Source organism: Peromyscus californicus, unplaced genomic scaffold, assembly GCF_007827085.1.
Source record: "Peromyscus californicus insignis strain IS unplaced genomic scaffold, ASM782708v3 Scaffold_22__1_contigs__length_63687245, whole genome shotgun sequence".
Classification (NCBI taxonomy): Eukaryota; Metazoa; Chordata; class Mammalia; order Rodentia; family Cricetidae; genus Peromyscus; species Peromyscus californicus.
In genome coordinates, this window is record NW_026294525.1 from 37,362,100 (window position 1) to 37,376,056 (window position 13,957).

At 39.0% G+C, this 13,957-nt stretch overlaps 1 protein-coding gene across 1 annotated transcript; it reads right to left on the reverse strand.

Moving 5' to 3' along the window:
• Positions 1-615: 615 nt before the first annotated feature.
• LOC128118137 (protein kish-A-like) lies at positions 616-945 on the reverse strand. The gene has a single exon (XM_052750639.1). It carries the CDS (start codon positions 943-945, stop codon positions 727-729), a length of 219 nt encoding a protein of 72 aa, XP_052606599.1. The 3' UTR covers positions 616-726.
• Positions 946-13,957: the final 13,012 nt, after the last annotated feature.

The following is a 13,957-nucleotide window of genomic DNA, read 5'->3' on the forward strand; positions in this document are numbered from 1 at the left end:
TTCCCAGAACCCACCAATTCACTTCACCAATCAACAAGAATTTCCAGTCTCTTCACCTTAAATGACATTGAACTTGAAAGTTCAAGACTCTCTTTACATCCAGTTAGGTCCAATCAAGATAATCCCACTTTTGATTAACAGAGGTTGATGTTGACATCCTCAGTCCTATCTGAAAAATTCTTTTTCTGTTTGTTTGTTTAAAATATTTTACACCTGTAAAAATTTGCCGAAAACAGAGGTACTCTGGTTAGCAATCAAAATAGTTTAAATATAAATGCAATCCACAGAACAATAACAACAAAAATAGAACAATTTTTCTCAATAAAAATAGGCCAGTCATTAGAAGGTCTCATTCTGTGAAGATATTTTCAAGCCCTACTGAAAGGAGCCTGTGGAATCCGCCAACTGTGTGTTCTACTTTGTGCCCTCAAGAACCTTATGGAAAGCAGTCCCGACACAAGAGAATGACGTTTGCCAGAGTGTAATACTGGAGTGACAGAACTGAGGTTGATCACTATAATCACATTCCTGTGTATTAAACTGTTACATCTTAATTATTTATATAGCTCTTTTGTCCAATGAGCATAAAAGTAGAGAACAGCATCTCAAAATTTATCTCATTTCATGTTCAGAGATAAAAGGGTTAACCATTCTTCTCATTATTTTCTGGTGGCAAGTCCTTGTTTACAGAGTCTGATGGCAATCACACACTGGTAGTTTCCAAAGCTACTGTATGAAGAGGATGCTGAAGGCCATCACTATACAGCATACGGCAACATAAGGACTCTCGCGTTCACCAATTCGGGCATACTTCCAAAATATTCCCAATACTCCAGTTTTATTTCTGTCCAGGGGGCTGGGTGCCAAGGATTGGATATAAGCACACATACATATAAGCAGCAAGATTACAGTCAGCAGACTCTGAAAATTGAAAATGGCAGACATAATAAGGCCAGTGCTGGTCCAGCCACATCACCCTTCCAGTCAGGGGAGGTAGAGCTAAAAAATTCTTGATGGGAGTGAAATCACATCATGTTTATATCCCACATCCAACAGCAGGAGAGAAAGATATAGCACATACCCACCAGTGGGGAGCAACCTTAGGGGCCATCTTAGGGTTCTCTTTACAACGTGTATCCAAATGGTGAGATATTGTATGAAAAATGGCAACAGTAAAACAGCATGAAGCCTCAGAAAATAAGAATCCCACAAGGACATATAAATGTCTGATATTAAGACACAGTGGTAAAAGTTCTATTATTTTTATTTTTATAATTGAAAGTCCAATATGATTAATCATAATACACCCAAATATTTCAAATATTTTGTCTATTTCAGACTATCCAACCAATAAAAATTTGATATAGTCTGAGAAATTTAATAATATTTTAGATTCATAATGCAATAGAATCTAAGATGGATAAACATGGAATTAAAACTTAGAAAAAGCCTAGTAAAATGCCCTCATTTATTAATGATAATACTAACAATAATGGCTTTGCCAAAGATAATCAGCCAGCAAGTGGCTGGACCACAGCTCTCCTCAGTCTGAAATCCACCCTGATTTCTTTTCTTCGACTAAATCTGTGCTGAGACTAAAATGGATCATGTTGCTTTACCCGGAAAATTATCAATACCAATACATTCAGCATATCCTTACACTGTCTATGTTTTAGGATATGGTGAGGACTACTGAGGATGCTCTAGGTCCTCAAGAAACAATTCTTACAAAGCCTGAGAACAATCACACTTTCAAAAGGCATGCAAGAGGCCCTCCTGACATGCAATGATGAACAAATCTAAAAGCTGCTAGTATGGTCTAAATTGATCATTTGAAAAAGCTGAAGATCCATTTTTTATTGCTTCAAACGTTATACCTCTAAAATGTGTTTTGTATAACTCTTCCAAAAGGCCATATGCATTAGTTGATAATACATTATTCCATTCAATGGAAGAACATTGTCTATATTTCTGCTAAAAAAGACTTAAAGCATGTTGCGAATTATCTGTCTGGCTTTCTTTTCTAGATGTTTAGATATACATATATAGGCATCCAATAACTTTCTGCCCTTCATCCTGCTAAACTCATTGGCTTTGGAGCCAAATAATAGTAGAACCCAACATCTATTTTGTACGGCCTAGAGACTTACTTATAATAGTCATATTTTTTGTTTTGAATGAGATTATTAAGTATACAGCAAGCCAAAGTAAAAAATAAATAGAAAATGGTAGGTAGGTAGGTAGGTAGGTAGGTAGGTAGGTAGGGTAGCAAAACATCTTCAAATCAAGTCTTTAAAATATCCAGCAGAAATTGAATGGGGAAGCCCCATAGCTGGAACTCCCTGTTGAGAGTCTATGTTCCTTCGGGTAAGGCTTCCAAGGAAAAGAACAAAGAGCAACAAGCAAAGATAATATCATCAAATAGGGTGCTCAAAACATCCAACAGAATCCAACTGGGAACTCTGAGGCAGCCAGGTGGAGGTTCCAGCTGAGCTTTCTCCCCATGGCTGAGGTTCCAGCTTCTCTCTCCTTTTACAGGAGATTTAATATCATGGGACAAACAAAAGCAACATTTGTTGGAAATAATTTTCCTCCTAGCTGTTCTCAAGAACCTAATGTTTTCATTCTTGAGATCATTTTTCTCTTCTTCCCCTCCTTACAGAGTTGAGGGACCATCCCATCCTTAAACAAAAGGCTTCAGAGAACACTTTGAGGAAAAAGCATTTAACTTTGACTTTGGGGGACAACCCTCCTTCTAGAGCCAACTTCTTAATGACTCAAATATCACATGACAATTTGTCAATATAATGTACACTACAGTGTCTATTATACAGTAAATGGGTGTGTGAAAATTACCCCCCTTAAGTCTCAGCTCTACCTCTTAAATACATATATGACTTTTTAACCTCTACTGCTTTTATGAAAACTTAATAACTAATGTAATTAAGGTGCCTTATTGTCACATAATTCCCAACATTCCCATGAATACTTTCATTAGAACTACTCTGTCCTTTTGTGATACTTATAACCTTATTTTGGAAGTAATAGAAGTCTTCCCATATTTATTTGTATTTTATATAGTTTATTTTCAGATTTATTATTCCAGTTTATTAATAATCTTCTCTCTTACATAATATGTCTCAATATTAGTCTAAAAGAATTCTATACACCTGAGAAATATTGTACATTAGCATTAATAGTCTTACCCTTATTGAGATTCTTGCTTGAGAGTAGAATTTGAGGAAGAAAAAAATTACCCTTTTAGAAAATAATATGAAAAAGGCCAAAAAGGGAAGACACATTATTGTAGAATATTATTTTAAGATGTGTTACTTTTGTTTATGTTGCATTTGTTTTACTCTGTGAAGCTGTGTTACTATGCCTGTCTAAAACACCTGATAGTCTAATAAAGACCTGAATGGCCAAGAGTGAGGCAGGAGAATGGATAGGTGGGGCTGGCAGGCAGGGAGGACAAACAGAAGGAGAAATCTAGGAGAAAAGGAGGAAGCAGCCAGAGAAGGAAGGGGACTCCAGGGGCCAGCCACACAGCTACACAGCAAGCCACGGGGTAAAAGTGAAAGTAAGATTTAAAGAAGTAAGAGAATGGGGAAAATCCTGAGGCCAAAAATAGATGGGGAAATTCAATGCTAAGAAAAGCTGACTAGCAACAAGACAAGCTAAGACCAAACATTCAAACTAAGAATAAGCCTCCATGTGTGATTTATTTGGGAGCTGGGTGGTGGGCCCCCAAAATAGAAAGAAAAAAAAACTCGAAACAATATTTTGTCATCCAGCGTGGGCCTATATTTCCATGTAGGGCCTGAGAAAACTGAAAGGAAAAAAAAAAAAAGAACAGCAGAGCATGTAAACAGCTTTTCTTGCATTAAGTAGGAACAAAAAACTAAGTAAAATGCCTACTACAATGTAAGCATCGACATTCTAGAGCTCTAGGAAGGTTGAATGCAGTTCTTGGTCAGACAAACCTCTGACTGGCCTCGAGTTTCATGCTTGGCTTTCACAACATGAGAAGCAAGCAGAGCCCACTGATAGCTGCATGCAGAGGATCTAGGTGTAGGTTAGCAGTTTAAATGTTTACTCATATGGCCAAAAAAGGCTGAAGATATGCAATAAAAGAGGTCCAGATGGAAAAACCTCTAAACAGGTTATAGTGTGTTTGACAATGTGCATAGACTTAAGAAAAGGAAAAGGGTATAATAATAGAAAAAATGAACAGTTTATAAAATAAAGTCTTTAAAGAGAGAGTAAAAGAAAAAAGCCAGGTAATATGGGAAATACACAGGGAGTCTGGATCCTGTATGTTATTGTGTTGAGTTTGAATTTTTTGACTGTTGAAAAGTGAAGATAGATGCAAAGAGACCTGGAATTGAAAGAGGGACTGTTGAAATAAATCAGCCTGTATACTTTAGGAATGCCTTAACTTTTAAAAAGTCAAAAAATATATTTGTCAAATGGAAATCAAAAATGATTTGGAGTTTTGTCCCCACAGAAAATAAGAGGCTGTAGAATCCATCAGGGTTAATATGGATCAGGTTTGATCAGGCAAGACATCCTGAAACTTGACAGGTGATATCTATCAGCAAAGGTTACTGTTGGCCTTCCCAGGACTTTGTCATTATCTCAAAATTTTCTCTCTGGGACCCTAAAGAAGTTTAATCCACAGACAGCAAGAAGAAGTATGGAGAAAATTACACCCATATTCCCAAGATTTGGGAGTGTGGCTTTTGGTTATTTGGTGGGTTATGGATGTTTGTTATCATTTAGGGGAATATAATATATTGATACAAATTTAAACTTATTTTTTGTTACACTGTATATATGTTTCTACTGTTGTTGTTTAACTATGCAGTTCACTTAAAACTGTAAGGTAAAATTCTAGTTTTTGAAAGGTATTAATATAAACTATATAGGATAATCAGGAAACATAGGTTAGTAGTCATTTATAGCAATAAAAATTGTAGATATGTTAGGTATGCTTTCCAGATCATATAGAGATATGTTTTAGATATACAGATGCTCTTCAACCCTTTCAAAGATATTTGGAATATGGTATTTAAAATGTTTTGTTAACTTAGGCTTTTCATGACAATGAGACACATCTGCTCCTGGCAGCACCAATTTACTTCAGAGATGATGGGCATTGAAGAAACTCCCTATGGAATTTGCTCTCATTGTGGTAAGTTTAGCCACTGGGCAAAGAAATTTCTCTTGCCTTTGACTGCTGACAATGTGCTGTGCAGACTGGACATGCAGGACACACAGGAAAAAGATGGTTGAACTTTACCAAAACAAGGCAAGACAGTCCTTCAAAATTCCTGCTTCACTGAAGAAACTGCCAGACATTCTGCAGGACACAGAGGAAAGTGACTGACAAACTTTGACAAAACAAGGCAGGACAGTCCAAAATTCCTGCTTCATAGAAAAGTCTGCAAGATTCTCTGGATCTATAGTCAGAAGATGGATGCCCCAATGTTGCAGAGGAATTTTGGGTAACTGTCCAAGTAGCCAAATATCTCTGTTGTTAAGTAATATTACATCCTTCGGGTCTTTGATGGAGTTGAAGACTAGACAGTTATACTTGCAGTTTTCCTTACTTATGGTAGAAAGTAAATTATGTATAAAACTTTGGAGTCACTAAGATGAATAGATGGTGGAATGCTTTCTCTAAATTTGTTAAATGTAAATGGACTGAATATTGTAAATTAATTCTTACTTGATAACTGTTTTTGTTGTATGTAGTTATACTATGTTAAAGTTAAAACCTTTCTTTTTATTTAGACAAAAAGGGGGAAGTGTAGAATATTATTTTAAGGTATATTACTTTTGTTTTTGTTGCATTTGTTTAACTCTGTGAAGCTGTGTTACTATGCCTGCCTAAAACACCTGATGGTCCAATAAAGAGCTGAACGGCCAATAGGGAGGCAGGAGAGAGAAAAAGACGGGGCTGGCAGGCAGAGAGGATAAATAGGAGGAGAAATCTGGGAGAAAAGGAGGAAGCAGCCAGAGAAAGAGGAGGACCCTAGGGGCCAGTCACACAGCTACACAGCAAGCCATGGGGTATGAGTGAAAGTAAGATTTGCAAAAGTAAGAGAATGGGGAAAACACTGAGGCCAAACATAGACGGGTTAATGTAAAGTTAAGAAAAGCTGGCTAGCAACAAGACAAGCTGAGGCTGAATATTCATAATTAAGAATAAGACTCTGTGTGTGATTTATTTGGGAACTGGGTGGCAGGTCCGCCAAAAGAGCAAAAACCTCGAAACAATAACACATAGATATACAGTTTGAAAATACCACCAGGTGGTTAAGAACTCTGCCCCCAAGGACTGTCTGTTTCTTCCCCATTACTTCCTCCACACTGGGATCACAGGATCATGGGATGCACTATTAAAAACTGCTCTGGTTCGTGCTTTACACACAATGATATGTTTCCTTCTTTGTAGCCAAGTCATTGTTCAACAATCCTTTGCTTCAATTAAAATTGTTCTCAGCTGCTTGTCTTTTTCTATTTTCGGTCTTAAGTGGCCTAACCTTGTTTACTTTTGGGAGCCAGGAAAATGTATCTTTCTATCTCTTTTAGTTTTAAATGTAATGTTTACTTTATGCATTTTAATTTTAGATTTTTCTCATTCAGTCAACTTGTGACAATCAACAGAATTATTCCAGTTTCTATTTTAGCTGTGTGGCATCAATTGTTAATGCAATCGCACTTTCTGGCAAATCAAACCATCTCAGTTCTTCACTATTTCTCGACTACTATTTGCAAGTTGAGTTTAAACACAATGACCATGAGAGAGAGCAGTGAACTATCTCAATAAATGTGTGCATGATGTTTAATAGACCCTTTGTAATTACAAGACACAGACCACCCACTGGAACTGGCTTGACAAGGAGAGAGTTTTCGGCACATGCTCATGAAATCTGAGTATCACTAGGAATTGAAAAAAGAGCTAGGGAAAATTACAGCTCATACCTCCACTAACTAACCAATGCCCCCTCCCATAGCCTTCTCCCAGTAATGTACTCATTTCTTCTTTCTGCTAGTCTTTGAGTAGTTGTGCTCTTTCTCATCCTCTTGGTGCTTTATTTATCTCCTGTCTGTTAGCTCCACAACCCAGACACAATGAATTTTCATTTCCACCTGCAAATAGCACAATTCATGAGACTCCTAGCTTTGATTTGAAAATATCACTGAAATGAGGAAACGCAGCAATGCATATGGTCTTGTGCTCAGCTCCATGAACACAAGGCTGGAACAGCAGCATGAGAGGAAGCCCTACCAGAATCATTAAGTGGGAAGCAGACAGTTTAAACTCCCAAATGAAGGAAGTCACACTGGACAAACAATGAGATTCTGTTCAATATAGATGTTAAGCATAAACGTGAAAGTTAGCATGAAATTATATGGCATGAGACATTAAGTTTCTCTAACCAACGAAGATACTTGAACAAAAGATATTGATTCGATTAATAGTCAATGTTCCTCAAAGAAACAATTTCTACCTTGTTAGAGCCAAGAAAACAAAGTACAGGCATTATTCAAATCAAAGCTGAGCTTAATGCAAAGTTACGATAAATTGGTGAATCTTTCATAAAGAAATGGCTAGTGAGCAGATATTCTCTGGTAGACACAGTACCCCAAAGTACAGTAGTGTGCTTTGAGGGAAGCCAGTGTTTTGGCATAGTTATCACTCTCAAAGGAAGATTTAAGAGCTATACTCAGTAAATACCTCACAGCCTAAAATTAGCATCTCTACCAATACTGGGAGCAAACGGGAAATGTTTGCTTATTAGCTGATCAGGAACAGCCAGGATTCCCATGATGCTTCCCACACTGCAGTGGTGAAATATGTAGAGAACAACATTTTGCTTCTATCCATATTGGAGCAATATAACCATTGCTATTCAAATCACACACATGCACACACATACATACACACACACACACACACACACACAGACCACTTAGCTATCACCTAGGAGCTTGATATAAATGCAAAATCTCTGTTTGCTACTCAACTTACCAGACCAGAGTCAATGTTTATTGCAGTGAATCATTGATCTGGTTCGAGGCCTCTAGCTTCCACTACATTCTTTATACTGGGCCCTCACTGGGACTCCTCTTGGATATCCTGTTGTTGCCCTGTGTCATGAAGGCCAACTCTCCCACCTGTCTCAGGTGGCCAAGGGTTGGAGGGAGGACTTATTTCCCTTACTCTTGCCACCCCATGGCATACAAGGGAGGGGGAGGAGGCAGCTCTCCTGCTCTCACACCCACAGGCCCTGCTCACCTGTGCCCCTTCTTCCCACCAACAGGGTCAGCTCTATTATGCTGGGCCCATTCTCCCTAGTGCTGCAGTTGGTGAGGGGCAGGGCTAGTTCTCCTTAGTGCCGCAGCCAGTGAGGAGTGCAGCCCTATCCTCATTGCTTTAGGTGGTAACAGGATCCACGCACATCTACATAACTGTGGCAGGCTCCTGGCATGTCACACCGTGGCCGTTGGTAGCAGCACAGGCTATTTAGATCTGCATGGCTCTGGTAAAGGCTCAACCCTCAGACACTAACATGGCCCTAGGTGGTGGCCCAGGCCCCTGATATTTACCCTGGCCCTTAATGGCAGTAGGAGCCATGGGCATCAATACAGATCCCAGCTGTAGTAGAACCGTGGATCCAGACATGGTCCTTGGCAGTAGCCTGGGCCCAGATGTCGCCATGGTCTCCGTTGGCTGTGCAGGTCACTCAGATCAGCATGAACCCAGTGGCAGCATGGCCCTTGAAATCCCACATGACCCCTGGTGTAGACCTAGATTCTGGGCATCTGTATAGCCTTCAGTGGCAATAGAAACCTCAGACTTCAGTGCAGAACCTGGCTGCAGCAGGGCCATGGACCCAGACATGGCCCTGGCCTTAGCTCAGGTCCATAAGACTCCCTGCCCCCAGGTGGAAGCACATTTCAGGTCTGTATAGGCCTGGAAGCAGCACAGCCCTTGGTCACCAAAATGGCCACAGATGGAGGGCATTACTGTGGCCTTTGGTCACAACACAGGTCACCGACATCAGCACAAACTTGGGCTAGATATTTTAAAAGGCAGAATGCTGAACAGAAATGAATCCTTGACAGAAGAATCCTTGACAGAATAGCTGAGGCCAATATTACTTTACTAAGATTACATTTGTGTAACAAAATACTTGTAATCTGGCAACAGGATCTTGGGTGACAATATCTTTGAGAAGGTATCAATGGTCCCTGATGGAGGCTCTTACACATGCATGCATATTTGAGTCTGTCAGATGAATGTGTCTGAGATTTCTTCCTTTTGCCTTTTTGTCTGTCCAACCCCTGCCTCCAAGATGTTCTCTACAATTCTATCACCTAACACATGTGCTCCAACTCCTCTACCCAAGAAGAAATAAAGAAAAGGATACTCAAATGAATGATACTGTTTCTCTCCATATTCTCTTACACTCAAGGAAAACATAGATGTTTCCCAGATTAAAACAATTTAATTAGAGGTTATAAAAGTCAAAATTGTATAAAAAGTAATTTTTCTTTAATTTCCTTAAAAAGTTTTCTTTAATAGACTGGGCTCTGTTCTCCATCTCTGTCACACAAACAAGATTGCTGAGACTGGGTAATTTACAGGGAAATGAACTTTATCATTGTGGTTCATGAGCCCAAGTTCAGTGTCTTCTCAGCTCCTAGCAAAGACTACGTGCTGCTTCAACTTGTGGTGAAAAACAAACAGGCAAGAAGGTGTTTACCAAAGACCGCACCAAAGAGAACCTTGGTTTAGAACTAATTCAGCCCTGGGAGCGTAAGAATTTATTTGCTCTTACCACAAAAAGGTATTAATCCTTTCATGAGGGCACAGCCTCCCAAAAGCAAACACCCCTTAAACATCTCACCTGTTGACATTATGGCATTGGAAACCAAGGTTTGGCACCAGTTTTGGTGAGTACTAGCATAGTACTAGTACTGTGATCTAAATATGTTTGGGGGTCCAGTGAGACAATCAATTAGTACTTGGTCCTTCTAACATTGTTTTAAACTGGGAGTTAACACAGACCTGTGATCTCAGCCTTTGGGAGGCTGAGGCAGGAGGACCGTCTGTTCAGTGCTAGTTGGAGTTACAAAGCATAACTCTTTCTCATGAGACAAAGGGATATGGGGACATCTATGTCACTTTGTAACACTTGTCCCTTTAAGGCTCAGGAAACAGCACAGAAGAGGGAGAAGAAATATGGTAAGAGCTAGAGGTCGGGGAGTCTGAGGGTGAAACAGTGTCTTTGGGACATGATAGGACCGTTGCACCCATGAACTCACAGAAACTGTGGTTGCCTGCATAAGACCTGCATAAAATTAAAGCCAGTGAACATTCCAGCATGGATCGCTTAGGGGCACATGGGTCCCACTCCTAGCTGAGGAGTTGTTGACAGTTGATGGGTACTAGGGGAGGAAGAGTCAGTTCTTGAGAATGAAGTCTCTGGTAGGTTGACCATACTCCAGTGAATGGCCCAAACCCATGTGTGTATGGGCAGCATTAATAAGACTCAGTGGTTTCTTTTTAAAATAAAAATTTTAAATAGGAAGTGAAGTTGAAAAGGGTACAGGAAGAGGGGGATCTGTGAGAAGTTGGAGGTGGAAAAAGAGGGTGAAAGTGAACAAATACATTGTATGCATGTATGACATTCTCAAAAAAGAAGTTTAAGATAATGTATGATAAAAATATATATGTAAAATAAGTAAATAAGTAAGAATGGTTTCTAATATTTTTTGCTTCATGGATATGCAAAAATAAGGAAAAAAATGAATGGGTTTTCTTGCTGCATTTCCTCTCTCTACAAACATACTACTTCAGCCTCATGCATCTGTTCAAACTCAAACCAACACCTGAATACACTTAAAACACATCATTGATTGCAACCATAAAAGGGTTTCCATCATTCATTAAAAAATAATATATATCAAGCAGACTTTCCAGATTGGAGATGCTTCTGATTTTTTTTAAAGGCGACATGAGTTGAATAGGAATGTAGAAATAAAAAGAATCTAACAATATAAAGGTTTTATAACAAACATTAGCAAATCCTGTTATCACTACAGTTCTGTCAGGAAACCAGTTGCTTTAAGTAACTGGTCCTGCCCAACCTGATGATGAACCTGTGGCTCAGCAATTATGAATATGGCTGTAGGCAAAGCTACAGTATATTATTTTGTGCATTTTGTTACTACACAGTGCCCCTCAAGGTTGGCATAAATTTCTGATAGACACAAAGAACTGTATAACTAATTCCTATAAACACCAAAGAAAAGGAAAGTGTTGTCCACCCCAGAATAAGTCTGGGCTCCTGCCAGCCTGTCGTGTTCCACTGTACTTGGCCTGTGGAACCAAGACCCGACACAGTGGAACATACACAGTGACATAAAAGGTAATGCCGGGCTTCCCACCTTATCACCACCCAAGGAGAGGACAGGAGCTAAATGGACTTACATAACAAAGTAATCCCCAACGGCAGGCGAACTCGAAAGACACAGTCCTTCTCCTATGCTTATCCTTTCCTCCACGCTTGTAAGAGATGATCACAGCCTCACCACAGCATCTGGTTCAGAATTCTCTTACCAAACTGGCAAGCCCTCCAGCTCCCAGATGGAGACCTTGCCACTTCTTTCACACCTACACACAGGAACAGCTGTGGTGATGGAGTCTGCACCTGCCGCAGTCCGGGAGAAATTTCACAGGAAGGCCAGAGAAGAGTGGGTTAGAGCTGGCGGGCTAGAAACAAATAAGGATGCCCATGACATCTCTAACAGGAAGAACTAACATCACATTAGAACTTTCTCTGTAACCATCACTGTTTCCTTCAGTGCCCATAGTGTATAACGAAAAAATATTCAAAGTGATAGCAACATATGCTTGAGAATGGAGACAATTATGATTTGGTAGAATGTTGCTTGATTATTTGGGCTAGTTGCTCGATTTTAATTAATATTACTGTTTCATAAACTCATTATAGTAAATCTGAAATGTACTGATATCCTAAATAATAATTATCCCATCATCCAGAGACAACTATATTGTATTAATAGCTTTCTAATATCTTATGTATTCATAGATTTTTCAAATAGAACATATTGTATATAATATATTGTAATATTTTAATACTTAACATCACAAGATCATTTTAAGAGCTGCACAATATGCCATGAAGTCCAGTAAAATGTATTGAACTGATTGAATATAAATGGACATTCAAATAATTTTAATTTTTTGTTAGCATTAATGATATTATAACGAACATGCTTATACAGACAGCTTTCCATATCCACCCCAAGTGTGGAATTGATGAGTTGACAAAAATACATATTCCAAAGCTTTTCAGATACATCAGTATAAGTTGGTTCCAAGGTCATCTTTTTTCACAATGAAAATTATTTTCATTGCCCAAGTATAGGATTACACTCAGTGGTGACCAGGGTTGGCTAATGTAACAAAACAGATTCCTGCATTTGGAGTTCTCAGATGGAAGGTAACCCCCTTACTCATTGTGATGGCTAACACTGATGGTCAACTTGGAAGGGTCTAATCACCTTGGAGAACTAATCCCTGGGCATGTCTATGAGGCAGTTGATGTTGTTATTGTTGTTGCTGCTGCTGTTTTCCCTTTAGAATTGATTGACTGAGGTAGAATGACTCACTGCAAATGTGGGTAGTGCCATCCCCTGGGCTTGGGTCCTATACTGAATAAAAACAACAAATTTAACTGATCAGTAGCAGCCATTGGTTCCTGCTTCTTAGATACAGTGTTACCAGTTGCCACAAGTTCTTGTCATCATGCCTTTCCCACCATAATAGACTGCACCCTCAAACTGTAGACCCCCCAAAAACCTTTTCTTTCTTTAATTTGTTTTTGTCTGTATTTCTGTCATAGCAACATGATAAGAAATTAATATACTCTCTCTGCTCATTGTTTTTAAGTATTTCCCTGCATTCTACATAAAACAGCCTACATGTTAGAGAAAGTTCAAGTCTTTCCAAACCTTGAAAGATGTCTGGAGGGTAAGTCCTATGCAGTACAAGACAGGTAACTTCAAAGACTCACTGCAGAATGAAAACGTGGAGCCCTTCTTTGAAAAATCACAAAGTAAGTCAAAACAATGCCAGCCAAGAAGTAACCCATGAAATCAAGCTTGGGCTCTTCTTAGCTTAGGGCCCAATACCATTACAGTGTCCAGTACAGAGAGCAGGGCTGGTCACATGCTCACCCAGGGGTATCCGCCATGATTACTTAGCCACATAAGGTCACTCTAAGTTGTTTTTTTTTTTTATTTACATTGGTGTTTTGCCTGTATGTATGTCTGTGTGAGGGTGTCAGATCATGGAGTTACAGACAGTTGTTAGCTGCCATGTGGGTGCTGGGAATTGAACCCAGGTCCTCTGGAAGAATAGTCAGTGCTCTTAACCTTTGATCCACCTCTCCAGCCCATCTCATCAGTTTTATTTCTCAGAAAGACATACTCTTGCTAAAAAGCAAGCAGCATTCTTCATGAAACTACTGATGTAACTATTTTACACATGCTATTAACTGCATCCCAACACACTTTCCCTACTCTCCACAAAGGGGAAAAGATTCTACAAAAGAGTAATTTCATCATCTGACAGTGAAGAGTTTAAATTTATATCAAACACACTTAACCCAATGATGATGAAGATTCCACAAAAATCTCATTGAAATACAAACCTCATTCATTATTGCTGTTTTTCCAAATCCCACAACTTTGTCTATATTGCTAAGTGCATGTTTAAAACAAAACATATGATATACTTTCATTTTTTTAAGTGTTTTAGTTAAAAGGGATCTGTGGCCTATGTGTTGACACTGAATGAAAAGAATCAACACACAACTAAAGGAAGCCAAACAACATGCCAACATTTAGCAAC